Below are 27,529 nucleotides of genomic sequence, written 5' to 3' on the forward strand. Positions count from 1 at the left end.
AAGAGTACCTCTCAAGGTTAAAGAATTTCATAAGAGGAATCCAATGAAACTTGGACCAAACCACACCAAGCCGCTCTCCTCATGGAACTTGTCGCTAGGAGGGGGTGATGTCATGGACATGCCATGATCAAGTGTACAAATTAGTTATTGCTCATGCTATATGAATCCACACTCTGTGTAAACGCACTCTTAACACGACATCCTTGAGCCAACCATGCGAATCCACCCTTGCCATCTCATCATAGAACCTTCTAGAAGATATGCCATGTCATTGCTTGTATCATTGATGATGTCATCATGGAACATTCTAAAAGATCTTTGGCTACCCTCCAACACCTATAAAAGGAGGGGCTTGCCATAGAGCTCCTCAGTCTTGCTAATATTAGTCTTGGGAGCTCAAGGAGTCAAGACCTCCAAGTAAGTAACTTCAAGTTCTAGTTCTAGTTCTTGTTTTGTCGTGTTGTCATGTCACCTTGTAATCTCATAGTACGAGATCTTGTCTAGTACTATCTTGTATCTTGTTTATCCCCGTCCAAGGAGATCTTGTAATTCCGATATCTTGTATCCATACCTATGAACCTGGGTTGTGGGGTCCTTCATATCCTATGGAGTCCTATTGTCCATAACTATGGTCATGGTGTAACGTGTCCACTAGTATCATCCAGGACACGTCTTAGCAGTCCATCGGAAAGGATGTCTAGAAGCTCCGCCCGGCACTCCCACGGAATGATACGGGACTTGCGATCTAGGTCTTTCCGCGTCTGCCACGTAGCAGAAGTATCCTGGCTGTTCCCACTTAGGATCGACCGGAATTAGGGTCTTCTTGATCGGTCATTACCTAACAGCAACTAGTGTCGGACCCAAGCGAACTACTTTACGCAGAAACGCCAGGTCCGAAGCGGATTCACACTGCACTTGGTTCAAGGAGAATGGGAAACAAGAGGGATGCAAGCTCAACCTCTCTGCCATAAGGCATAGTCCCATTCCGTTCCCCTAAAACAACGTAAATCGGTTAAGACATAACTCTAGGTTATCGCTTTCGTTATTCGTTTTCTTTGACGATCATCCCGCTGTTCTTCGAGATTCTGAGAAAAGTTCCCGGCTAACCGGGACCACCCAACCGTAGGACGGACCCATGGACCATCCTCCGCACTTTCCTCGGTTTGTTTTAGTTATGTAATTATCTAACACATTAATTTGACATATAACAATCAGCTTCTTTAATTAATCCGTTAAGCACTGGTTCCTTCACATAATCTTATCAAGTGACATAGAAAAATAGTATTAAACAAGTTCTTTATTAACATATCATCATTTTTATCTTTGAAATACAAGGAGTTCCGCCCGTAGGCTTGTTCATAATCCGCCCGAAGGCTATCCAGTAATCCACAGGGATCACTATTCCAAGCTTCCGTCCGTCTACTAGTATACGGGCCTTGAGATCCAATCCCGAGTCACGTTAGCCTCTTGAGCAGGACCCGGAAGGCAAGGGATTTACGGCCAGAGCCCCCCGTGGCACCCAAGCGTCCTCTTGCTCCAAGTAGAGCTCAACGGACAGACCTCTCGCGGCAGGTTCGGTCCACGTTCCCGGCACGGTCAACAACCCCCTTGGTTAGGGTCAGGCAGGCAGTCGGAGGTAACTAAAACTGCCTCTTCCTTCAGGCCTTCAACCTGAAGTATAGATATTCATTTAATTTGTAATTCATAAATCAAATAGTGCTCTAAAATCTCTAGCAAGCACAAACATTTCCATTAATCGTCCTTGTTGTTTGGCAAACTGCTAAGGAATGATTCTTTCCTTTCGAATGTATCAGCACTTGTTCCAAGGTGTCTTGCAACTTGGTAAGATCCTTTATATTCCGGGTTAGGGCGTACCTTATTAACCCAAATTGGTCAACCCTAAAGTTCATTGGATACTTTAGTTTTCGGTTTATATCTTTCCTTATTTAGAAGGATATCCAAGAATACATCCTTTTGCAAGATAACTTACGTAAGGATCTGCCATCCTTGTTGAGGGTATTTATCCTTTCTTCTTGTGAATCAATCACAAGACTATATGACTTCGTACTTGTTGCGCAAGTCCTGCGATGAAGTAATCCGTTTTAGTTTCTTTAAGCTGACGTTTGTCGGACCTAGGGTCTCTTTTAAGAACCTTAGGGGCAAACCCTAGTTCTTTTACATTTTCGAATTTATTGACCCTACAATTAGGGAAGGTATTCAAGTGCTTAAGGTCTAAACGTGTCTTTGGTCTTTAAATCATTCCCAAGGCATATTTTTCAGCATGGTATTTCTAAGTTTAGATTAATTTGGTTATCTTTTGGAAGGTAATATTGAGATCACCTCGGCACGATTCGTTATCCTTGCGACAATTGATTTTTCAGTCCTAAACTTTATTGCTTTGAGGTAGGTAAATTCAATTTAATCTTCCTTTTTCCTTGCAAACGAAACTCATGCCAAATAACAATCTTTTTCTTGCTAAGATATGCAATTAGCAATGATAACTTCCTAGTAATTCGAGCAACGTAAGAAACCTTTCATGAATTTCATCTTCTACGATGATTCGTTGCAAAAAGGAATAGGGCTAATGGTGCAAAATGCGGTTTTTATACCTTCAAGATTTAGCCGAAATTTACTACTACAGTAGTCAGATAATCTTACTCGTAATTCGTTTTAATGTATGATGCTATTCGAAGGAAACTATGTTCTATACATTATCATTTGTTCAATTAACCTAAACTCCTTCATTGAAAATAACTTGGAAAAATATATCCTATCCTAAACAATTCATCTTTGCATGATTGACTTAAAACGATATAAAACCAAGAAGAAAAAAAACCTGGTTTTGGGGTGAGATATCCACATGGATACCAGGAGATGACCCTCCTGCAGCTACTCCTTGGACTTTCTTAGGCGGCATCGCAGTTCGAATGTGAAGGCAGCTTTTACTCTTTCTTTCGGATTTCCACCGTCTCTCTTTCGAGGCAAGGAGTCGTTCAAAAGGTTGACCACGAGGAGGGATAATAAGACCTCTAAAATCTTAGCTTCTTCGGAGAGGGAAAGGGTTTATAAAGCTTTAGAGAAAAATGGTCTATAGAATATAATCATGGTGAAAGGTTATGTGTGAGTGTGGCTTCACAAACATCTATGAAAGCCCTTGGGAGATCTTATGGGCACTGGAGTAAAAGGACTTAGGGGTTTTTCAAACCTAGGGGGAAATTTTGAAAGATAACACAAGGGTTTATAGTATGGGGAAAAAGGCGTGTAAGTACAAGGGAACACAGGGTTTAGAAAGGCTTAGGGGTGTATTAAAAAAAAGAAATATGAGGGGTAAAACACGGGGTTTCATACACAAGATGGGACTTATGGATTTAGGCACGGGGATTAAGGGTTTTTGAGATCAAGGGAAATGGGCTAAGGTGGCTTTCGAGGGATGCTAGGGGGGCAAAGGGTTTCTAAAGGTTAGAACCGGGAGGGGATGAAAGGGTAAGGAAGGGTATAGGAAGGGGAACTTGAGGGTTTAAAAAAAAACTTGGGGAAGGGGGAGGAATTTATGGAGTAGAAGGGATATGAGGGGGTGAAAGGGTTTTAAGAAAACTGGGGAGGGGGGTGAAAGGGAAAAAGCACAGGAAGGGGGGCTTGAGGTGGTCCCCCTTAGAAGCTTCAAGAAGCTTCTTGAAGCTTCTCTGGAATCTCTGAAGCCACGTGGGGAGAGGGAGTTGCTTTACGACGTCGAATGTTGATGGAGTTAGCGGCGGCTGCGGACTGGCGATTGGATGCAGGGCGATTCCTCCTCAGCGGCGGTGGCGTTATGGCCGACCCCCCTTCTCACAGCAGACGTTGACGGCAGCAGTAAGAGCCTTAATTTCCCCGCCTCCTCTCTCGTGTCCCCCTTATACTTGCGGCCCTCCCTCTTTATATAGGGAAGGGGAGGGAATCCTCCCCCCCTTGCCTGTCCGCTTGCATGGCGAGGGGCCTGAGCAAGCTCCAGCGAGGAGCTTGCTGGCCCCCTCTATCCCCCCTCGATGCTCCAGCACGATTTGCCGCCACGAAGGCGTAATTTTTTTTAAAAAAATATTTAATATATTACATTCTCTCCCCCTTAGAAGAATCGAGATGTCCTCATCTCGAGATAAACTGGGGATATTGATGGTTGAGAGTGTCTTCATCTACCCAGGTGGCATTCTCTTCGGGATAATCTTTCCACTGGACGAGGCATTCTCTCATGGTTCTGGATCTTAACTGTCTCTCCCTAACATCTAAGATCCTATCCGGCCTTAGTTCAAGGACTCCTTGACTAGGCATTACAATTTGTTGGTTATCAAGTACATGGTTAGGGTTGGGTACATATTTTTTCAATAGGCTGATATGGAATACATTGTGAACCTTTAGGCTCTCAGGGAGTTGCAATCTATAAGCATTGGGTCCTAGGCATTTGAGGATTTTGTACGGCCCACAATACCTTGGACTTAGCTTCTTGCAATCTCCCAGGGATAGAGAACTCTTTTTAGGGCGTACGCGAATGAAGACCATGTCTCCTTCTTCGAAGACTCTTTCTTGACGCTTCAAATCTGCGTATGCCTTTTGTCTATCCTTGGCCGCTTGTATGTCTTGTCTTGTTGACTTTATTTGATCATCCATGTCTTCCAACATCTGTCTTGAGGCTTCAACACTTAGGGTTGGATCAGAAAAGTTTAGGGGACTTCGACAATCATGACCATACAATGCTTGGAAAGGGGTCATCTGAATGCTTTGTTGGTAAGAAGCATTGTAGGCAAATTCTACCAAAGGCAAGTATTGAATCCACTTCTTGGGTTCTCGAGAGCAGTATGCCCTAAGCATATCCTCGATGACTTGATTTACTCGCTCTGTTTGGCCATCCGTTTGGGGATGGTAGGCGGTGCTAAAACAGAGTTGAGTCCCAATAGCTTCAAAGATAGCTCTCCAGAAGTGTGATGTGAAGAGAGAATCTCGATCACTAATGATTCTTCTGGGTAAACCATGTAGCTTGAATATTTCCTTGATAAACAATCTTGCAATGTCGGAGGCTTTATAGTTTGTCTTTACTGGAATCAGGTGTGCAACCTTGGTAAGCATGTCAACCACAACCATGATGGAATTGTATCCTCCTTGGACTTGGGGTAAGCCTACAACAAAATCCATACTGATGAATTCCCATTTCATTTGGGGAATGTCAAGTGGTTGCAGTTTCCCTGGCATCATGACATGTTCGGCTTTGATACGTTGGTAAGACAAACACTCAGTGACATATTTGAGAACGTCACCTTTAAGCCTCTCCCAATGGTAGCTCTTCCTAACTGTATTAAGAGTCTTAGCATAGCCAGGATGTCCTGCGAAAGGGGAATCATGAGCTTCCCACATTATCTTTTGCTTAAGTGACTGGCTTGCTGGTATACACAGCCTTGTTCTGTAGTAGACAAGTCCATTGTCAATGGAAAATTCTTGATACTTAGCTTGCAACTTTTGATTCTGCTCCTTGGTAGATATTTCCTTTAGCATTGTTTGGTAGGCCAAATCATGGCATGCTTCCTCTCTAGCTAATTTAAGTATAGGGTTGTTTGGCATAGATACTTTTGTAGCCAGAGATCTGGCCGTTGATGGATTCTGCAAGATTAGGGAATTTAGGAATGCCTTGCGACTAAGTGCATCGGCGACTACATTCTCTTTCCCTAGTCGGTACTTGCTTTCAAAATCATATTCCTCCAACACTTCAATCCACCGACGTTGCCTCATGTTGAGCTCCTTCTGGGTAAAGATCCATTTGAGACTTTTATGGTCGGTTATTAGAGTAAACTTGTTATCCAGTAGGTAGTGTCTCCAAAGCTTTAGAGCATGGATGGCAACTAGTAATTCCAGATCATGTGTGGCATAATTCTTTTCGTGATTCTTCAATTTCCTTGAAGAGTATGCTACTGGATGACCTTTCTGCATAAGTACACACCCCCAGGCAAGAATGTTAGCATCAGTTACTACCTCGAACTCTTTATTGAGGTCTGGAAGTTTTAGAATAGGTGCTAATACCAAACTTTGCTTCAATCTATCGAAGCTATTTTGTTCGGAAGTTGACCATGTAATGGAAGTTTGCTTCTTTAGTAAGTCTGTAAGAGGTGCTCCAATCAAAGCATAGTTTTTGATGAAGATCCTATACCATCCTATCAATCCAAGAAAGCTACGTATCTCTTTGACGGATATTGGTATTGGCCATTCAAGCACATCTCTAACCTTGACTGGGTTTATTGATATTCCTTCTGATGATACTATGAATCCCAGATATTCAATCTGACGCTTAAAGAATGCACACTTCTTCATTTTTGCATACAGCTTATGTGACCTCATTATCTCAAGGACAATCCGAAGTTGAGGTTCATGATCTTCTTCCTGTTTAGAATAGACTAAAGTGTCATCGAAGAAGACAAGCATGAAATCATCAAGATATGGTCTAAAAATATCCTGCATTAATCTATTGAAGGTGGCAGGTGCATTCGTAAGCCCGAATGACATAACCAGGAACTCAAAGTGCCCATATCTTGTATTGAAGGCCGTCTTTGGGATATCTACTTCCTTGATCCTTATCTGATAGTAACCTGACCTGAGATCAATCTTGGAAAAGATCTTTGCACCCTGAAGACGATCAAGAAGCTCATCTATTCTAGGAATGGGATACTTGTTCTTGACTGTTGATTGGTTCAACCCTCAGTAATCAATACATAGTCGAAGTGTCCCATCTTTCTTTTTCTGAAATAGTACTGGAGCTCCCTATGGTGAATTGCTAGGCCGGATGTAGCCCTGATCTAAGAGTTGCTTGAGTTGTTTCTTTAGCTCAATTGCTTCTGGTATGGACATTCTATAAGGTCTCTTTGCAATTGGTGCAGCTCTAGGCACTAACCTAATCTCATGATCCACTTCTCTTTGAGGCGGAAGTTCGGTCAATTCTTCAGGGAATACATCAGCGTATTCCTTTAGCCAAGAAGGTCCTTCATGAGACTCTTGCTTTTGATCTAACTTGTTGAGTTTGATCAAGTAAACGGGTAATCCTTTTCTGACTCCTTTTATGATCCGAGATACTTTGGCCAATTGGATTCTTGGCACTTCTGCCTCACCTTGAGTTGTGACAAATCCCCTTTCAGTGTTTCGAAAGGAAACTTGACCCTTTCCACAGTGAATGTGGGCATCGTTGGGCTTAAGCCAATCCATTCCGAGTAGACACTCATGGATACCTAAATTCATAACTCTGAATTTAACCGAGGTCTTCTTTTCTCCCAGAAAGAATTCCACCTTAGCAGTTTGCCTGGTACAAGTTATCTCACGACCATTTGCCAACTCCACAAGCAGGGTAGGTGCTTCTACTGTGGCTATTCCTAATCTTTTTGCACATGCTGGTGAGATAAAGGAATGTGTACTGCCACAATCAATCAAGGTTTTGAAACCTTTACCTTGATAGTCCGACGGTGTCTGAATCACCAAGAACTGGCGATTCGGCCCTTTTTTGTGTAAAGTGGCATGGACTGTCGCTCTTTCGAATTCTGCTTCCATGGTCGGATTTTCTTCTTCTTCTTCTTCTTATCTTTGCCTATTGGCAATGCAGGCGGTTCTTCCTCTTCCACGGGTAGCGGCTCCTTGACCACGGCCTGCGCCTTGGAAAGGCGTTTGGCGATGTCCTCCGCTGAGCTTGGGACATTGCCTCTTGAAGTGACCGGGTTCGTTACAGTGGAAACAACGGAGGTTTCGGCCATTACTTTGAGTAGGAACAAAGTTGTTGACGTTATTTGTCCTTGCTTTCTTTCTTTGTCCCTGATTATGACCTTGAACTTTCTTCATTTGAGGTCTGAATGCTCCTCTATTCGGGTCATTATAAGACCAAGTTTTGTTACCCCTTGGTCTAGCTTGTACCTTCTGAATTATAGGTGTCGCTCAAATGAGTGCATCCTGAAGATCTGATGGACGCATAGATTCGAGATGGGTATTTATTGGTGGATTTAAGCCTGCACAAAATTTGGACACTTGCTGTGTCATATCCATCTGTGGCGCATACTTTAAAAGTGAGACGAATTTAGAGTAGTATGCATCAAGAGTGAGTTCTAGCTGTTTTAGCTTGTAGAACTCGTTCATTTTCTGCGTGCGATATGCAGGTGGTAAGTATCTACCCTGCACGGCTTTCTTCAGCTTCTCCCAAGTAACGGATCCCTCTGCAATCCCTTGATCCCTGCACCATTGCTTCCACCAAAGTTTGGCTTCGCCGGTGAGCTTTAACTTGGCGAGCATAGCCTGATTGGCGGATGCAGTACCGACTGCTTCGAAGTAATCCTCCATGGATTCAATCCAAATTTCAGCATCAGCCTGAATAAACCTGCCTCTCCCGTCAAACTCGGGTGGCTTAATTTGCTTGAGGAGGAACTTCTTCTCCTGGATCACATCAGTACGTGATGTAGGAGGTGAGTTTGGAACCTGTACCTGGGGTTGTGCCTGAATAAAGGTTTTCTTAACGTTATTATACGATAATCGATGTTAGCATAGCTATCTTATAAACAATGTAGCTACTTAACTTTTTATCAACTCTTATACATAGCCAGACTTTGATAAAAAGAAGTCTTTATTTGTATTTACATGGGCATAGCCCTTTCGAATACAATGTTCCCTGTGATGATAAGTCAATTGTTACATTTAGTTTGGGGAGAACAACGTTGTATTGCATTTATCTACAAGAACTGAGTAATAGTAGGGTTTTGGGTCATGGATCTTCAGGAATCGATAAGTCATTGGAAGTTTAGGATATCCTTTTCGTTGGAATCCATACTTCTCATGGCGGCCCAACACTTTAATCCTGTCGGCGGGGATTACACGCGTTACTTCCTCATATACATATGAGTTCATTTCAACCCTCCGACCTCGAATATGTAAAGTCGAATTTACGTGAGCTTCCACAAAAACGAACAGCTTCACGACTTTCAAGTCTTCCAACCACTTGATCCTTTTTAAGTTGGTCTGTAGATAAGCAAACCGGTGGGCGGTTATATAATAGATTCCTGAAGCACCCGTCCATCTTCGTTCCATGTATAAAGGTGATGGATTATAAATTTGCTCCAGGATGTTCATCATCCCAATTCTTTGTCTATAAAGCGGAGAATGCATTGCAGTCATAAACATGACTCGAAATACCGAAAACTTGTTCCACGCTTCATAATTCTGCAAGACGGCATTGAAGGTAAGAAAATGTTTGGACAGCAACAATTTCTTTACTTCATTTTATTGAGATCTCATAAAAACAATTCCGTTGTTGGTCGGCTTTGATACCAACTGTAACGTGTCTACTAGTATCATCCAGGGCACGTCTAAGCAGTCCATCGGAAAGGATGTCTAGAAGCTCCGCCCGGCACTCCCACGGAATGATACGGGACTTGCGATTCAGGTCTTTCCGCGTCTGCCACGTAGCAGAAGTATCCTGGCTGTTCCCACTTAGGATCGACTGGAATTAGGGTTTTCTTGATCGGTCATTACCTAACAGCAACTAGTGTCGGACCCAAGCGAACTTTTACGCAAAAACGCCAGGTCCGAAGCAGGTTCACACTACACTTGGTTCAAGGAGAATGGGAAACAAGAGGGATGCAAGCTCAACCTCTCTGCCATAAGGCATAGTCCCATTCCGTTCCCCTAAAACAACGTAAATCGGTTAAGACATAACTCTAGGTTATCGCTTTCGCTAATCGTTTTCTTTGACGATCATCCCGCTGTTCTTCGAGATTCTGAGAAAAGTTCCTGGCTAACCGGGACCACCCAACCGTAGGACGGACCCATGGACCATCCTCCGCACTTTCCTCGGTTTGTTTTAGTTATGTAATTATCTAACACATTAATTTGACATATAACAATCAGCTTCTTTAATTAATCCGTTAAGCACTGGTTCCTTCACATAATCTTATCACGTGACATAGAAAAATAGTATCAAACAAGTTCTTTATTAACATATCATCATTTTTATCTTTGAAATACAAGGAGTTCCGCCCGAAGGCTATCCAGTAATCCACAGGGATCACTATTCCAAGCTTCCGCCCGTCTATTAGTATACGGGCCTTGAGATCCAATCCCGAGTCACGTTAGCCTCTTGAGCAGGACCCGGAAGGCAAGGGATTTACGGCCAGAGCCCCCGTGGCACCCAAGCGTCCTCCTGCTCCAAGTAGAGCTCAACGGAGAGACCTCTCGCGGCGGGTTCGGTCCACGTTCCCGGCGCAGTCAACAACCCCCTTGGTTAGGGTCAGGCAGGCAGTCGGGGGTAACTGAAACTGCCTCTCCCTTCAGGCCTTCAACCTGAAGTATAGATATTCATTTAATTTGTAATTCATAAATCAAACAGTGCTCTAAAATCTCTAGCAAGCACAAACATTTCCATTAATCGTCCTTGTTGTTTGGCAAACTGCTAAGGAATGATTCTTTCCTTTCGAATGTATCAGCACTCGTTCCAAGGTGTCTTGCAACTTGGTAAGATCCTTTATATTCCGGGTTAGGGCGTACCTTATTAACCCAAATTGGTCAACCCTAAAGTTCATTGGATACTTTAGTTTCCGGTTTATAACTTTCCTTATTTAGAAGGATATCCAAGAATACATCCTTTTGCAAGATAACTTGCGTAAGGATCTGCCATCCTTGTTGAGGGTATTTATCCTTTCTTCTTGTGAATCAATCACAAGACTATATGACTTCGTACTTGTTGCGCAAGTCCTGCGATGAAGTAATCCGTTTTAGTTTCTTTAAGCTGACGTTTGTCGGACCTAGGGTCTCTTTTAAGAACCTCAGGGGCAAACCCTAGTTCTTTTACATTTTCGAATTTATTGACCCTACAATCAGGGAAGGTATTCAAGTGCTTAAGGTCTAAACGTGTCTTTGGTCTTTAAATCATTCCCAAGATATATTTTTCAGCATGGTATTTCTAAGTTTAGATTAATTTGGTTATCTTTTGGAAGGTAATATTGAGATCACCTTGGCACGATTCGTTATCCTTGTGACAATTGATTTTTCAGTCCTAAACTTTATTGCTTTGAGGTAGGTAAATTCAATTTAATCTTCCTTTTTCCTTGCAAACGAAACTCATGCTAAATAACAATCTTTTCCTTGCTAAGATATGCAATTAGCAATGATAACTTCCTAGTAATTCGAGCAACGTAAGAAACCTTTCATGAATTTCATCTTCTACGATGATTCGTTGCAAAAAGGAATAGGGCTAATGGTGCAAAATGCGGTTTTTATACCTTCAAGATTTAGCCGAAATTTACTACTACAGTAGTCAGATAATCTTGCTCGTAATTCGTTTTAATGTATGATGCTATTCGAAGGAAACTATGTTCTATACATTATCATTTGTTCAATTAAACTAAACTCCTTCATTGAAAATAACTTGGAAAAATATATCCTATCCTAAACAATTCATCTTTGCATGATTGACTTAAAACGATATAAAACCAAGAAGAAAAAAAAACCTGGTTTTGGGGTGAGATATCCACATGGATACCAGGAGATGACCCTCCCGCAGCTACTCCTTGGACTTTCTTAGGCGGCATCGCAGTTCGAATGTGAAGGCAGCTTTTACTCTTTCTTTCGGATTTCCACCGTCTCTCTTTCGAGGCAAGGAGTCGTTCAAAAGGTTGACCACGAGGAGGGATAATAAGACCTCTAAAATCTTAGCTTCTTCGGAGAGGGAAAGGGTTTATAAAGCTTTAGAGAAAAAGGGTCTAAAGGATATAATCATGGTGAAAGGTTATGTGTAAGTGTGGCTTCACAAACATCCATGAAAGCCCTTGGGAGATCTTATGGGCACTGGAGTGAAAGGACTTAGGGGTTTTTCAAACCTAGGGGAAAATTTTGAAAGATAACACAAGGGTTTATAGTATAGGGAATAAGACGTGTAAGTACAAGGGAACACAGGTTTTAGAAAGGCTTAGGGGTGTATTAAAAAAAAGAAATATGAGGGGTAAAACACGGGGTTTCAAACACAAGATGGGACTTATGGGTTTAGGCATGGGGATTAAGGGTTTTTGAGGTCAAGGGAAATGGGCTAAGGTGGCTTTCGAGGGATGCTAGGGGGGCAAAGGGTTTCTAAAGGTTAGAACCGGGAGGGGATGAAAGGGTAAGGAAGGGTATAGGAAGGGGAACTTGAGGGTTTAAAAAAAAACCCGGGGAAGGGGGAGGAATTTATGGAGTAGAAGGGATATGAGGGGGTGAAAGGGTTTTAAGAAAACTGGGGAGGGGGGTGAAAGGGAAAAAGCACAGGAAGGGGGCTCTTGAGGTGGTCCCCCTTAGAAGCTTCAAGAAGCTTCTTGAAGCTTCTCTGGAATCTCTGAAGCCACGTGGGGAGAGGGAGTTGCTTTACGACGTCGAATGTTGATGGAGTCAGCGGCTGCGGATTGGCGATTGGATGTAGGGCGATTCCTCCTCAGCAGTGGTGGCGTTATGGCGGACCCCCCTTCTCACAGCAAACGTCAACGACAGCAGTAAGAGCCTTAATTTGCCCGCCTCCTCTCTTGTGTCTCACTTATACCTGCGGCCCTCCCTCTTTATATAGGGGAGGGGAGGGAATCCTCTCTCCCTTGCCTGTCATCTTGCATGGCGAGGGGCCTGAGCAAGCTCCAGCGAGGGGCTTGCTGGCCCCCTCTATCCCCCCTCGATGCTCCAGCACGATGCGCTGCCACGAAGGCGTAAATTTTTTTTAAATATTTAATATACTACACATGGGTTGTGGGATTTTTTGTATCTTGTTATGTTATCATTGTACCTTATGCTCCTACGTGGTATTATCTTGTTACCAGAATTCTTGTGACAAATCTTGCATCTAGTGTAGTCTCTTGAGCACAGTTTAGTGCTCCCATAGAAGTAATGATCGTCGTGGTAGAGACTTACAGAGGTCTCAGTCTTGTGGGTAGTCTTGCTGTAGGTCCCATGATTGTAAAGTCTCTCTCACATGTCATTATTGTGGGAAGAAGGATCATATTAGGCTACAGTGCCATAAGATACACAATGATAAGTGCAAAGAGAATGGCAAGAGCAAGTGCAGGATAAGTTTGATGATCGCATCATTGTTTCTACTAAGTCGAGTGTAAAGATTGAAGAGATAAATGTAGTGCAATCTGAGTCAGATGTGTTAGCAGTCATGTTTGTCATGCCTTGTCATCTCCTGCCTGTGAGCCTCAGTCTGAGTCAGACGAGGACATTAGGAGCTCTGACATGTCTGTCATGTGTTATGATGGGGGAGGCTAGTCACTCTCGACTGGCTGTCTTAGGATGTGTATTTCTTTTTGGCCTCTTTTAGTGGGCAGCCACTAGCTGTCCGGCCACTTTTTTGGTCACTGATATGGGGCGCCCATTTTAGGGCATTTTTAGGGTTTGCGCTCATTTTAGGGTTTGTGCCCATTTTAGGGTTAGGGTCAGGGTTTGTCCTTTTGCCTTTTTATAGGCAGCCCCCCTCCCCACTTGATCACTTGTCTTCTTGCAGATTCCGACACTCCTCCCCTGTGGTGGTGCTGCCATCATCATCAGCCTAATCTGGTGCCCTCACTGACACTGTGGGCTGCGTGCAGGGACTGATCAGACTCCTTCCGCCTTCCCGTTTGTATTCAGCATTCATTTCAGTCAGTGCAGATTTCTCTTCCTTATTTTCTGCTTTCTCTCTCTCTCTCCCTCCGTGTTCATATTCCCTCTTCCGCAGCGCACTCTCACAAGATGATGATCACATCTTGGCAGCTTCTTCTCTTGATGCTAGTCAGTTGGCTGATGCCTTGTCCACTTTTTCTCGGTGTTGGCTACTTGATTGAGGGACTTCTTTCCATGTTACCTAGCATAGGGATTGGTTTCATTGCTATTGTAGCATGATAGGTTCTGTGAGACTAGAAAATGACTTGGCATTGGATATTATTGGCATTGGTAATGTTAGACTATAGTTTGCTTCAAGCATCACTTTTGTTTTGCATGATGTATGCCATGTTCCAGCTTTGACTAAAAGCCTGACTAGACAATTTGATGATGCAGGATATTATGTATCTTTTGGTGATTTCGCATGGAAGATTACCCATGAGAATCTTCTCTTTGCTAGAGGTGCCAAGGTTGACAACCTCTATCCCTTGTTTGTATCTAGGTCTATTGACCATGTTTTGGTTGTGGTTGACATACCACTTGTTACCATATAGCTACTAGCTACATAGCCTACAGTTGATATTCCAGTGGCCCATGATCATGATGTTGGACACAATGTACAAGGCCCACAGCCTGTTTTGAGATGGTCTACTAGGGATAAACGTCAGCCTGATTGGTTTGCACTCTCCATGGATTGTGTTATAGTGACAGATATTGGTGAGTCTCTTATGATTTATCTATGATGAGGCCACGTGTAGAGGTGATAGTTACTCTTGGAAGAGGGGCATGTAGTCAGAGTATAACTCATTGCAGAAAAATCATATGTGAGATTCGGTTCCTTTGCTTGGTGAAAAGTGTGCTTTGCCATGCAAGTGGGTGTACAAATTGAAGAGTATCCTTGGACACCCCAAGCCGGTATGTAAGGCCAGATTGGTTACAAAGGATTCTAAGTAAGAGCATAGCGTTGATTTTCATGAGATCTTCTCTCTTGTGGTCAAGATGACTATCCCACACCTAGAACTGGCTCTGGTTGTGCAGTTAGATGTGGACCTTTATTAGATGGATGTAAAGACAACTTTCTTACATGGGAAAGAACCGGCATGATAAGACTTATATGCAATAGCATAAGAGCTTTGAGGAAAAAGGTTGGGAACACCCAGTATGCAAGTTGAGAAAGAGCCTTTATGGCCTTAAGCAGGCACGTAGGGAATCGTACTATAAGTTTGATGCTTTCATACATTCACAAGGATATACGCATAGTGACATGGATTCATGTCTCTACAAAAGAAGGTTTGTGATGAAAATTTTATTATCTTGGTACTTTATGTGGATGATATATTGATTGCTAGAAGGGCTCATAATAAGATGGATGCCTTGAAAAGTCAGCTCAAGAAGAGCTTTGAGATGAAGGATATGGGACAGGACTCACATATTCCTGGTATGTGCATCTTGCATGATTGCTCTAAGGGGCTCTTTAGTTGTCACAGAAGGACTACATACCAAAGGTCCTTGAGTATTTCCACATGCAAGATATTAAGCTTATTGGTTGTCCCTTGTTGAGCTAAGAAATGCATTTCTTGCTGATTAGCCACTTAAACAACCCCAAAACAAGCTTAATTTAATGAAAACCCTAAAATAGGGAGCGGTTTGAGAGAGTTTAGTGAAGCCCTAATTTGGGAGGGTCCATCCTCATTTATAAATAGACAGGCTGCCCCCATTCAATCTCAATACCATCCGTGCAGGTTTCTTATCCTTGATTGCAGATTTCAGCCCTTAGTCCACACACATGTGGCTATCCAACCCTTGCGACTGCTGCCACACCATCCTTTGCATCTAGCACTCTTCTATCAGCATTGGCAATAGTTTTCTGACCCTCCTTTGCTTGCGTTTGGAGCTCTCACAACTTGCCGATAGCACACATTGCGTGCTTTAGCCCTCTACAACTTACGTCTCATGTCCATCAACATCAGGCGATAGTTCCTCCATCAAGCAATAGCTCCTCCACATCAAGCGACATCTGCCAGGCCTCTCTCACACCTATCCACTGGCTTGTGTTTGGTTCTTCGATCCTCCTGACACTTGTGTTTGCTGCATCCTCTCCATCCTACACTCTGATTGGTGGTCACAAACTTGGGATGTCTCTAGTGGACGTCACTCTCTGACACATTGCTCTGCCCTTGCACTGTATACTCTTTCATTCATTTATAGCATTCATTCACTTCAAAGTTGCATTTATTTCTCTCCCTTCTTTTGTTGGTATTTGAGTTTTGAGTTTTGCGTTTAGGGTTTGACTTTTGCTTTCTGTATCTGTGTTTGTCTCGTTGTGCTTCTATCGTGGTCATACACTTTGTGTTGCCTATAGTGCAAACCCTAGCAGTGCCTCCATAGTCATGGTATTAGAGCTAGTGCTCTTATAAAGAGTATCCTATAGATATTGTGTAGTGCTAGTCTTTGCACGAGGCACACAATACGACTCGTAACCAGATCACAATGTCATAGACACCTTGTGACCCCATGCTATCTTATCACGCTTCTCCATCACTGGAGGCCTTGATAAGGCATTATGGACTTGACAAGGAAGATGACACTCCATATTCACCCTCACCACCACCCTCTATGTTTACATCTATGCCAGATATTCTAGATTTCATTAACCTCAAGAGGAGTTTGAGGAGTACCTACGCAACAAGTATAGACCAGAAGACATCCCTTCTTCCAGTTTTGCTACTCCTTCCGGACTAGTTAGTGAGGCTGGTCACCTTTTTGATTGTGGAGACAATACAACATAAGGGACAATTGGCGATCCATCTTCATCATATTGGCTAGGCCTTGTGTCAAGTTCATACAACCCTTTTGAGTTGTTTGAATCAAAACCCTCTTCTATTTTGCCTTTTGTGTGTGTAAGATCCGGATGATCAAATGTATGTGCAAGATCCGGATGATCAAATGTAAATCTTAATAGAGGGGGTTCAAGAAGCAGACATTTATCATCACGTATACCTATGTCTTTTGTTTCGTTTGAGCAAGTCAATTACTCTTCTTCGCTCCCTCCCATCCCACCCTCTTCTCTTGAAGCCATATCACACTCATTTCAAAACCTCGGCTTACATTCCATATATGCGTCTACCACCTTGGGAGTTGGACCTTCTGTCTCTACTCCTAGCACATTCTCATTCCCTATTCCATATTCACACTTTCCCACCACTTCATATCATGGTGCATTGTTAGGGGGCATTCCATCTCTTAACACTATCATCTATCCTTTTCCACAAGCCACTCCACACTATGGAGCTTCGTTATAGGGAATGACACCCTCTAACATAGTTCCCTCTACCTTTCCTCATGTAGGCATACCTTTTCCACCTGGGGTGGCTGTGATGGGCATCTTCCTTACTATCCCCAGTTACACACCTACCATGATCTCTCAGATGCAGGGATTTCCATCCTCTACTTAGGTGCGTCATCACATTTTCCATGGGTCACTCCCACATAGGGATTTCCATCCTCTGCTCCACGTGTCCCTATCCCTCGGTCCTCATGCGCTGCGACAATGTCCATGTAATATTTCCATGCAATTAAAAGTTAGTTAGTTAGTTTAAAAGTTAGTTAGTCAATTAATAAGTTAGTAAGATTACTAACTAAAGTAAAAACTAACGTTAATAACTAACGATTTTTATTTAAATAAAAATATATGTAAAAAAAACCTAGTCGTAATCCGATATTTTTCTCAGATTGACAAGGACCATAGCCACCCTTCATGGAAGTTACAACATGAACGAGAGTTATGAGCCATATTAATCACTAGTATTAATGTGTATAGTATGGATGGTTCAAAAAAATTAGATTTTTGGACAAAAAACTAGCATATTTTAGATATTATCCTAAAAAGATATAGAGATTTCTAGAATTGGATGCCATTTAGAAATAAAGGCAAGTGATGTTTTAGTTAGTTTTGGAGATTTTATAAAAAGAAAAAAAAAGACAGAGATTGGCGAAATCGCACGTGCCACAATCGCAGTTTGCAGGCAGTAGATAGCACTTCGAATAGGGAGAAAAAGAAGGAGTGATCTGAAAGATTTCTAACCAAGTGTCTTGGTGTTTTACCCCCCTTTTGGAGTCAATGGAACCATCAGATTTATGATTTGAGCATCAGATCACTGATTTTTTCCAAGATCCCCTCGACCAAGAGCTCTTTTTTTCAACCACAGGCCCTCTTTTCTAATTCACTATAAATATGAGGCATGGGGAGGCACAAGAAAGGACAAGGAGACCCTGAGAGGCTATGAGAGAGAGATAGAGGGATACTCCTCCAAGAGATTGCGAGAAGGAGCTTGAGAGAGAGAGAGAGAGAGAGAGAGAGAGAGAGAGAGAGAGAGAGAGAGAAGTTACCCCCCACCACCGTTACATATGAAGATCTTATTTCCCTTTTTCAGATACTGGGGATGCTCGCACATTTGGACCACCCGAAATGCTTTTCTCTTTGATTCGGCCTCTAATGTACCGCGACATATTGCAAGGCTTAAAGGGCTCTTGCATTGGCAGCTAGATCTCATCAGGCACTCTGACTTGCTCCCTCGGGAGGATTTGCATTCCTGGCATTTGGCAATTGCCTCTGGGTCCTTGCCATGATTGGTGTAGCCTTTTTAGTATACTAGTCCGGGGATTTCCCACACGTTGGCCTACAGCTCTCATGTCTCTTGTACTCGTGTAATCATGTAATCTTGTACTTTTTTCGTAATTAATACAATTACCTTTTACGAAAAAAAAAAAGAGAGAGAAGTTACCCCAAGAGGTTGCAAGGGAGAGAGTTAGCTAAATTCTCCCTATCTTGTGATCTTCGACTCTGAGCCATATTCTCTTACGCTCTTTCATCTCAAAATTCATTCCTTCCTTATCTCTCAAATCTACTTGCGGACGATGGCACCCAAGCGAAGAATGTCGCGTGCGAATGACAATCCTACAGCCAGCAACAACGAAGCTTCGGGGGAAGGCATCATTGTCAATCCAACTGTGGTACTGGTCGTTGTTGATAGAGCAATTACAAGGAAGAATCCGTCAGGGATTATGCATGGCATAATAGTAAAAAGAATGACATTAAAAATTGTGCATACAAGTATTAAGTAAATTTTGCATAGAATCGCTCTTTGATCCCAAGAGGGAGAGCGAATATGAGATGGAATTGATATCACGTCTATTCTTGTATTGTTTAGGAAAGACACAATTGGTTCTTGTTGGTTGATCGAACAACTCCCTAAATGCTTGTACATTTAATTGATTGTTGGATTGTGGTTTGGATGATTACTCCAAGTGCTTGTGATTGATGGTAAATTCATGGCGGGGATCTGTGATGACAAATTGCCATGGGAAATAAAGGAATGTTTTCTTGGAAGATGATATTAGGCTGATTGCCTTGATTATACTTGATTCTTAAATTGTATTAATTAAGGAAGGATATTTGCGCAGATGGATCATCTCCAAGGTCACGCCGCATTTCAACCCGAGAGAGCATTGCTCGATTCACAGGCCGAAGGTCGAGTGGTGAAAAGACCAACCATGGAAAGTGTGTCTCACTCCTAGGTCACATGGGGTCAGTGGATCTCTCGACATCCCTTGCCGAGTCCGGAACGGAGTTGTAGATTGCCGTGAGCCCAACGTCTGGGGCGTTGGAAGATCCTATTCTAGATACTGGATGGAAATTATGGTGCTATCTGATTTGGACCGGGTGCTTTTGTTGGACAGAAGGGATATATAATTTCTCCTGTATGGGCAAGAGGCAAAGATTAACTTGAAGATAAGTTAAGGAACTTGTTTGAACTTGTTTGTCAAATTACTCGGTATTCGTGTTTGTGTAAAAAATTACACGAACAAACCCCGTTCCCTAAAAGGCCTAATTAAGGAAGCTGATTTTAAATGTCACACATAAATGTGATAGGACCTAATTAGATAACTAAAGAATGCCTATTGAGGGAAGCGGGTGGGTGGAACCCTCGACGTGTCTGTCCTACGGCAGGGTGGTCCCAAAAAATTGGGAGGCTTCTCATAAGGTTTTACCGCCGTTGGAGATTTAGGTATTGTTAGGTTAGAACCCGATTCATGCCGGTTTAGGGGACCGGAATGGAACTATGCCCTACGGGTAGAGAGGTTGAGTGGCGCATCTCTCTCGTTTCCCATTCTCTTTGAACCAAGTGCGGCATGGGTCTGCTTCGGCTTGGGTATCTTTGCGTAAAGTAGGATCTCCACGACCTGACGCTAGAATGCTGTCACGAGACCTTGACCACTAGAGACTCAAGTTTCAGGTTGATTCTAGTAGATTCGGCCGCGAACGTTCCGTTGCCTTGCAGACTCGGGAAACCCTAGGCGACAAACCCTGTGACATTTCATGGGAGTGCCGGGTGACGTCGCTTAGACTCATCTCTCGATGGATTGCTAAAAACGTGCCTAGATAGCAGATAGGCAGGCATGTTACAACCCATACCTAGTCATCCCATGCATAGATTTGGATTCACCATGCACACTTCTCAAATGCTTGGCGGGCACTCTGGGATCCATTCGCAAGTGTACTCCTTTTCCCCATAGTATCCACCCTATCCATCTTATCCAAGTACTACCACTCTTGTTGCATCAATTAAGAATGCCTTCATGGACAAAACTTGTTTCAACGGGTTGAAATTCACCACTTGGTTGAACTATATGTAGCAAGTGCTTGCGTCTCAGGGTCGTTGGGACCTCGTTGTTGCTCTTGAGCCTATGCCTGACCCCCACTTAACCCACCCTGATTATATCTGTCAATGGTGAGGTCACAATGCCATAGCCAATGTTGAACTGATGCAGGGTTTGCTTCCCGAGTTTCACTCTCAGTTACAACACTTCCCTCTTGCATCGGAATGTTGGAGTCATCTCATCGACCGCTATGTGGCCAGAGATTGTAGTTGAGTTTGCCACTTCTAGCTCTTCGAAGTCAGATGACGATCAGGTCACATTCTTCTTTAACAAGTTATGCGACAAATACTTCCATTTTATCTAGCACATTATCTCATTGCTCAGATTGCTGACCTTCTATAAGTTTGTCAGTTCTTGTGTTATGTGAGGTTACATGATCAAGCCTACAAGAAGTCCTCCACTCACATGTATTTAGAGAAGCGCGGGTTAGTTGCATGTTCTTTGAGAGCGAAAACCAACATTGGCAAGAACTTGCAAAACTAGCCTCCAAAATCGTTTTTCCCACTTGCATGTGCAAGTTTTTCAAGTGGCAACCTTTTAATTTGATATTCCAGCATTATCCAAGTTATTAAATCATATTAATTTAACAATTATTCTAGTGTTCAAAAAAGTACTTCTAGAAGTCAATAATGAAATTGGCTAGGCAAATTTGTCTTCCAAGTATCCTTGAGCAGTTATTAGCCCTTAGACTGACATTAATTATTAATAAATGCTAGTCTCTAATGTCATCACTGAAACTAGTGGCCAATACATTGGTTTAGGCCAAAATCTAATACCGGATACGGCCTAGTACTTGTCATACATAACTCATTCAACTTTTGCCTTTGGCATCAACTAATATTTTGGGGTCCTGGGTCCCACACTAAGAAATAATTAACTTGCACCTCACATGTGCAAGTCACATTAACACATTTCATTAATTTTTAATCAAATGCTAAGCAAAGCAATAAAATTTCACATCCTTGTGATAGAATGTGCGTTATCTCTTTTAGAATTCTGTTGTGCATTTTGCTCTTCTAATACTATCCTCGTGGTGATTGACATTACTTACGATTGGCCGTTCTGAATCCTATCCTCCCCTAAAGTACACTTTCTAGTTTATAGTCTCCATATCATACTTTGTTGTGGGAACCTTCTCCTTAGTAGCATTGGCTAGATGTCATGTAACTAGAAGGAGGATACTCCAAATTACTCCTACTAAACAATGACGATATAAAAGGTCTCTTTCGTAATTTGCACCTATCCTTTGTCTTCTAGTGGGATTGGCATCTCTTTTGATGCTTTGGACGATATCTCATGACCTACTTGGATAACTCTCTATGGTCTTTTCTTGATCAAAATTTCCCCACATTTGTGGCCTAGATGGTCTAAGCGTGCTCGTTTATATACTACACCTTGCCATGTTCTTACATTGCAATTGAGATGATTGCTTCTACGATCCACGTTGTTGACAATAGAGCATGTCTGTCTAGCACTAGACCATGAGCCTCAACTACATGCCATAGCTGGCTGCTTGACCACCATGCCTTGTGGACCATGTTGCTCAAGCTGAGCTACTATCAAGATTGAACTGCACTCCACCACTTCTTCTCCACTTTCAAATACCCCAAAAAAGATGATAGCTACTCCAAATAGAGATGGTTGGGTCATTGATTGGAATGGCACACACTTAAACATGTGATGCCTGGATGTTGGACGAAGTAAGTTAGGCACATGAGGTTCTCAAGCACCTTCCAAGTTGCATGGTGTTTTAACGTGAGACCCAAGCGGCATGAGTAGCTCCTATGTTCCCAATAGCATGCCATGGAATGGGTTGTTTAATGAGGTGGGTAAAGGAATCAATGGTGGAAAGGGCTTTTCATCAAGATGGGACAATTGAGACAATAAGGCACGGTAAATCACAATCAAGATAGTAAATCAAGGTGTCATCATTTAAAAAAGCCATTGACAATTTTTACCAATCAACATCCTTATTGCGTGAAGTTAATATGTATGGCCTTAACAATGTCAATGCTATCAACTATGGCTTATGTTAAAATATCATAGCGGCAACATGGACATGTGTGCACAAGAGGGACAAGAGAGCTAATGTATAAGAACAAGATCTTGCTTATTAAGTTGCTCAAGGTACAATTGGTACACTCTCTCATCTGCTCGAAAGTGACCTTTAGGCTGTTTATATAGCCACTAGGAGCTAGGGTTAGGGTTTCCTCTATCTTCTAGTCCATTCACACCTCACCTTCCCTCACGCACCCTTGCTTGCACAGGTTTCCCATGCTATACTTTTAACATGTGGTAACACATGAGCGTAGGAAGCATAGGGTCCAATATTTAACCCTTAGGTTCAAGCCTAGTTTGATATATGCTCGAGCAAACCAACCCTTGCATTGTAACCTAGGCCACTCCAAGGAACAACTTGAGTTGCATGATGCATTCATATACCAAGTTTGTGGAAAGATTTTTCCAACTTTAACTTGTACTAAGTCCCATTTTGTAAGTGTAATTCATTTCTTTAGGCTAAAAAACTAGGTCAAATGTAGCACTATTTTATTTTTGATTATTGATACTTAGCTAGCCAAAGGGCACACTAGTAGAATAGAAATAAGGTCACTTCTCTATCTTTTAGAACCTCCTAGTAGTAGGAGAATGAGAGAGAGAAAATTCAAAACCTCGAAAGAAGAAGAAGACATGTATTAAATGCACCAGTGACTTCAATTGAGCTGTGAAATCAACAACAAATATGTATCCATCTTGTGGTAGTTTTATCGAAGCAATGTTTGTTGGCTGCTTTTGGGCAAGGAGAGAACACAAAGTTGCAGCATAGTTGGATGCCATGAAGGTGAGCCAAAATGGCAGGTTTATGAGAAAAAGGGATTGGATGAATAGCAATTTCTCCTTATTGTAGCTGATCAGGCAAGTTAGTAGCTGGATTATGTGTTGCTAAAGAAGATGGTGGAAGCTAATATTTTACATGAGGACCATAATGAAGGAAAGTACAAACAAAGAAGAATGATAGCATGAAGCATTCAAAGAAGCATAAAAGTCTTCGAATTAAGTCCTTGACACTCAACATGCTCTGCGAAACTAATTGGCTTCATGAGGCTTCTAGTTCTGAAAACAGTCCTCCAGAAGATGGTAGCAATAGAAATCTTTAAGAAGCTATTTTGAGGCTTGACACGAATCCTTGAATTTGAAGTTTGAGAAGAGGGTCACCAAAGAATAGCATAACCTGAAACAGGATCTTAACTCTATAAGGGTTTGCATCTATGATTTTAGAAAGGGATCACTTTGCATGATACCTTCCAAGGAGATTTCTGAAAGTGATCAGCTTGATAAGTTCACTGCAGGACTAGATACGTTGATAGAAAAACATAAGGACTTGTATCCATGTGCCATGGCCCACACTACAGCAAGCAATGGATTCAACCTGTACCTCTGAATATTTGCACACTAAGTGGATTCCAAGAAAGATGGAATTAAATGATTGGAAGGCTAAGATGAAAGTAAACCAAAAACAAGGCAGATTCATGTCTAAAGGTGAGGCTGAAATGCAGAAGCAAGGGGCTGCAAATAATGATAATACAAGTAAGTTGAACAACTATGAATGGAAAAAGAGATCAAATAGACGTAGATGCTTTGGTTCTAGTGACGTATGTATGCTATTTGTATAAAGATCCACTTCAACCCTTAGACAAAACACAAAAGACCAAGAGAAGATTCCTATGGCTGCTACCATTACAAAGGAGAATTCCATTGGTGCACACACACATGAGAATTCCGAGCTTCCTATGGTTGCTACCATTACAGAAGAGAATCCCAATGGCACACACATAGAGAATCCAACACAACATCAATTGTTGCAAGTGTGAGGAAAAGTTGCTCCTAAAATTTAGGGATCTACTAAAATTTAGGGATGGTACCATATGAAAGCTCTTTACAAGTACATTACAAAAACAATGCTGAAATCTTCATCTGAGTTCTCCATGCAAAGATATGTGCATTTTAAGCTTTTAGCCTACACATGCACATTATACAAACATGTCATGATCATGCCATCTTACTGCTTGTAACTATCTATTCTGGTAGATTTAGCCCACATTTCAAGGCATTAATGCTTTCATGTGCGAGCGTGACCTTGATATGCTTGACTTCCGGTCTTAAGCATCCAATCGGGTCATGTAGGTGGAAGTGTGTACTAGCTTTTCATTAATCCAACATGTGGGTCCACCATAACCTCTGACAAAGGAAAAAAATTTTAATAAACAATTAAATATGCAAAATAATAGAAAGGATACAAATTCTTGTTTTGTTGTGTTATGACATGGATGCTGAGATTCATATGGTTGCTCTCCATTGGTCGCTCTTTCAAACTATATATGCTGGTCATCGACCTTGGGTCTCTATTGTTTGCTTTTCTTTGGAAGAAAGGAATTGTACATGGCAATACTAACATTCAGGGTTCGTGGTGGTATATCCATAAAATTGAATCCTAGATTTCACTTTCTTCTTCTATGCTAGTGACCCATTTGGTGTATTCATGGAAGGCAGTCCTTCAGAAGGTGACTTGGCATCCATCAGAGGATAGATTATTTGCTAATGCATTGCAGTCTGAATTGTTGGCCATGTCTTGGCTGCTCTCTTAGGAAGGGAAACAAGATGACTACCCTAAGTTTAATTGGATGGCACGTTTGGGTTTGGTCTCTATTGTTGATGCAACTCTCTTAGCTCGCATTGTGATGATGTCTTTCTGTACAGCCAGATAGGTTTTCTAGACCCCTGTGGATATCATGACTTATGGGGCAAGATCTAGATGCAGTTGCAGAATGAGCAGACCTTTCCTGCCCTTGATTCTAATCATCCTTCTCAAGATTGGAATCTTGTAGGTCGGTTGACTTTGGAGAGGGCTTTGGTTAACTAGATATATCACCTTATAATTAGAGATTGGCGATGGCCATTGGTTGGTGACTAAAGTCAATGCTGCTTGGAAATTACATGAAAGTAAGATATGGTGGAAATTGACAGTTTTGGAAGGCTGGCTCAATAAGAATCCATTCAAATGCAAAGTTTTTCTTTGGAAAATGTTGATAGGTGGCTTACACCTTGACTTGATTCTTTCTAGGTACCATATTTCAAATGGTAACTGCTTCTTTTGTACTACTGGTGTGGAATTTTCCCACCATAGATTTATTTCATGTCCCTTAGCTAAAAAGATCTAGTCTCTCTTGTCAAACATTTGGAGAAGGGCAGTGAGACCTTTGCCCCATCCCTTTGATCAGATCTTGTTGGGTATGGAGCTCGTAAAGGTGGAGCCTATGGAGGGTGAAGCTCCATGGAGAGAGAGAGAGAGAGAGAGAGAGAGAGAGACGGATCGTGAGCGCGATGGTGCCCCTGCTTCGTGCCGCCCTGCCATCGCCTGGTACTGCACGCCCTGCTGTCGCCTCGACCTGCGCTGTCGACGACTGAAGCCCCGCTTGTCTTCCCCTCTCGCTCGCGTCCGCACAGTTGTCGCTTGACATTCCGCCTCTGCTCGTCTGATGCTCGCGTCTTGTCCGCACCGTCAACGCCTGCAGATCTGCCTGTCTTCGACCTCCTTCGCGTCTTGTCCTTGCGTCGCCAGTGGAAACCCTCGAGCCCTGTTCCTGACGCCGTCAGTGCGTCCTGCTCCTGGCGCCCTGTCCACGGCCGCCCTTGACGCCTTGCTTCTGACGCCCTGTCCACGGCCGCCCTTGATGCCCTGTCCCTCGACGCCCTGTCCCTGATGCCCTATCCATGGTCGCCTGCCCTTGACGCCCTGTCTACGGCCGCTGCGTCCTCCCTGCGTTTGGACGGTCCATCGCTTGTGCCCCACACCCACCTGAGCCGCGACCTCTGCGCCTGCCTCTCGCCCCTTCGCCTTGTCAGTTAGGGTTTCGCTGCTGCCGGATCCCTGCCCGGCACCCCAGCCTGTCCCGTCCTGCCGTTGAGACCGCCAGGCCTTTGTTTCGCCTTTCTGCCTTTGCACGGTGACAGGTAAAGCTCCGCTTTCATTAGCTATCCTTGCAGAGTACACCCCTGGACAGCGCCTCTGTACAGAAAAGAGGGAGAGAGAGAGAGCGGGAGAGAGAGAGGGTCAGTCCTCCTTCGCGATCAAATCGTCATACACGATGGCTGGTTTGGATCTGGATTTCATAGACCAAACAGTGGCAGCACTTGGCCCGGATTCTGATGCTGAGGAACCTGAGGATATGGTTCCGTGCAACGAAGAGATGCCCCCTGGTCCCGACATCCAGCCTGCGGGTAAACGTACCAAGCATACTTCGGAAGAGATAGGTGTTCATCAGGATCGTTCCTATGCTCAGGTTGCTTCGGATTCTGTGGACTCTCAGGATGTTGACTGGGAGCATTTGCTGGAATTTGCCAACACTTTGCTTGGCAATTATGTTCAACATAATCAGGAAGTCTTTTTTGACTCTGCACCTGACGATGTTCTGGAAGCCACCGTGGACCCAAAAACTGTCCTACGCTCCTTTTCGGTGTTTTATGATCGCGCTGTGATACTCTTCCTTACTGATCGAATCCCGCTGCTTTCCCGTATTCGCCAGTGGTTGCACAGTCTGCTACAAGGGGAATGTGTTGAAGAGATTTTTGTTGGCTCCCGAGGTTTTTTTGAGGTCCTGTTGAAATCGGAGACGCACCGTGCTGCTCTCCTGTCTAAACTGCCTTTGTTTTTTGAACGCCGGTTGGTTCATGTGGTTCCATGGCGCCCAATGGCAGATTTTCAGCGTCTGCTGCAACGTGAATGCCCTGTGTGGGTAGAAGTGGAAAATTGTCCGGCTGTTTATTGGCCACTATTGAAGGATGCTATGGCCGCCGTGGGCACTGTTCTGGTCTCTCCCAGTCTCAGGGCTGTGAATCGCAACCGCTTGTGTATGCTATGGGACACTGCAAGAAAAAGGCCTGCTTGGTTACGCCTCAATTGCTCTGGCATGCATCCGTTACACTTTCGTTTTAAATGGGGCAATTTTGCAGGGCATTGCTTTTCCTGTGGACAGTTGGGGCATTTTATGGCCGAATGCCCGGAACAGCAACACACTTCCGATGTTGGCCATGCTGCGCCGCCCATGGAAGATATGGTGTATGATGCCCTGTCACTGGATGCTATCCACCAGCCCCAAGTTCTGGCCAAAGGGAAACAACA

General features: G+C 43.1%; 1 protein-coding gene across 3 annotated transcripts in view; it reads right to left on the minus strand.

Annotated features, from left to right (window-relative positions):
* The window catches only part of LOC148038097 (NAD-dependent protein deacylase SRT2-like), a 339,478-nt gene that overhangs the window by 44,172 nt on the left and 267,777 nt on the right, over nucleotides 1-27,529 (minus strand). The window contains exon 10 of one of the 3 annotated variants that reach the window (XM_087668901.1): nucleotides 24,496-24,588. The exons of the other annotated variants lie outside the window; for them this stretch is intronic. Coding sequence (XP_087525027.1) covers nucleotides 24,510-24,588 — 79 coding nt within the window. The 3' untranslated portion in view covers nucleotides 24,496-24,509. Of the gene's footprint in view, nucleotides 1-24,495; nucleotides 24,589-27,529 lie in introns of those variants that run through there. 3 annotated transcript variants of the gene reach the window in all.

This window comes from Lygodium microphyllum, chromosome 3, assembly GCF_053477565.2.
Source record: "Lygodium microphyllum isolate KBCC chromosome 3, Lygodium_microphyllum_v1.1.10, whole genome shotgun sequence".
Lineage (NCBI taxonomy): Eukaryota > Viridiplantae > Streptophyta > Polypodiopsida > Schizaeales > Lygodiaceae > Lygodium > Lygodium microphyllum.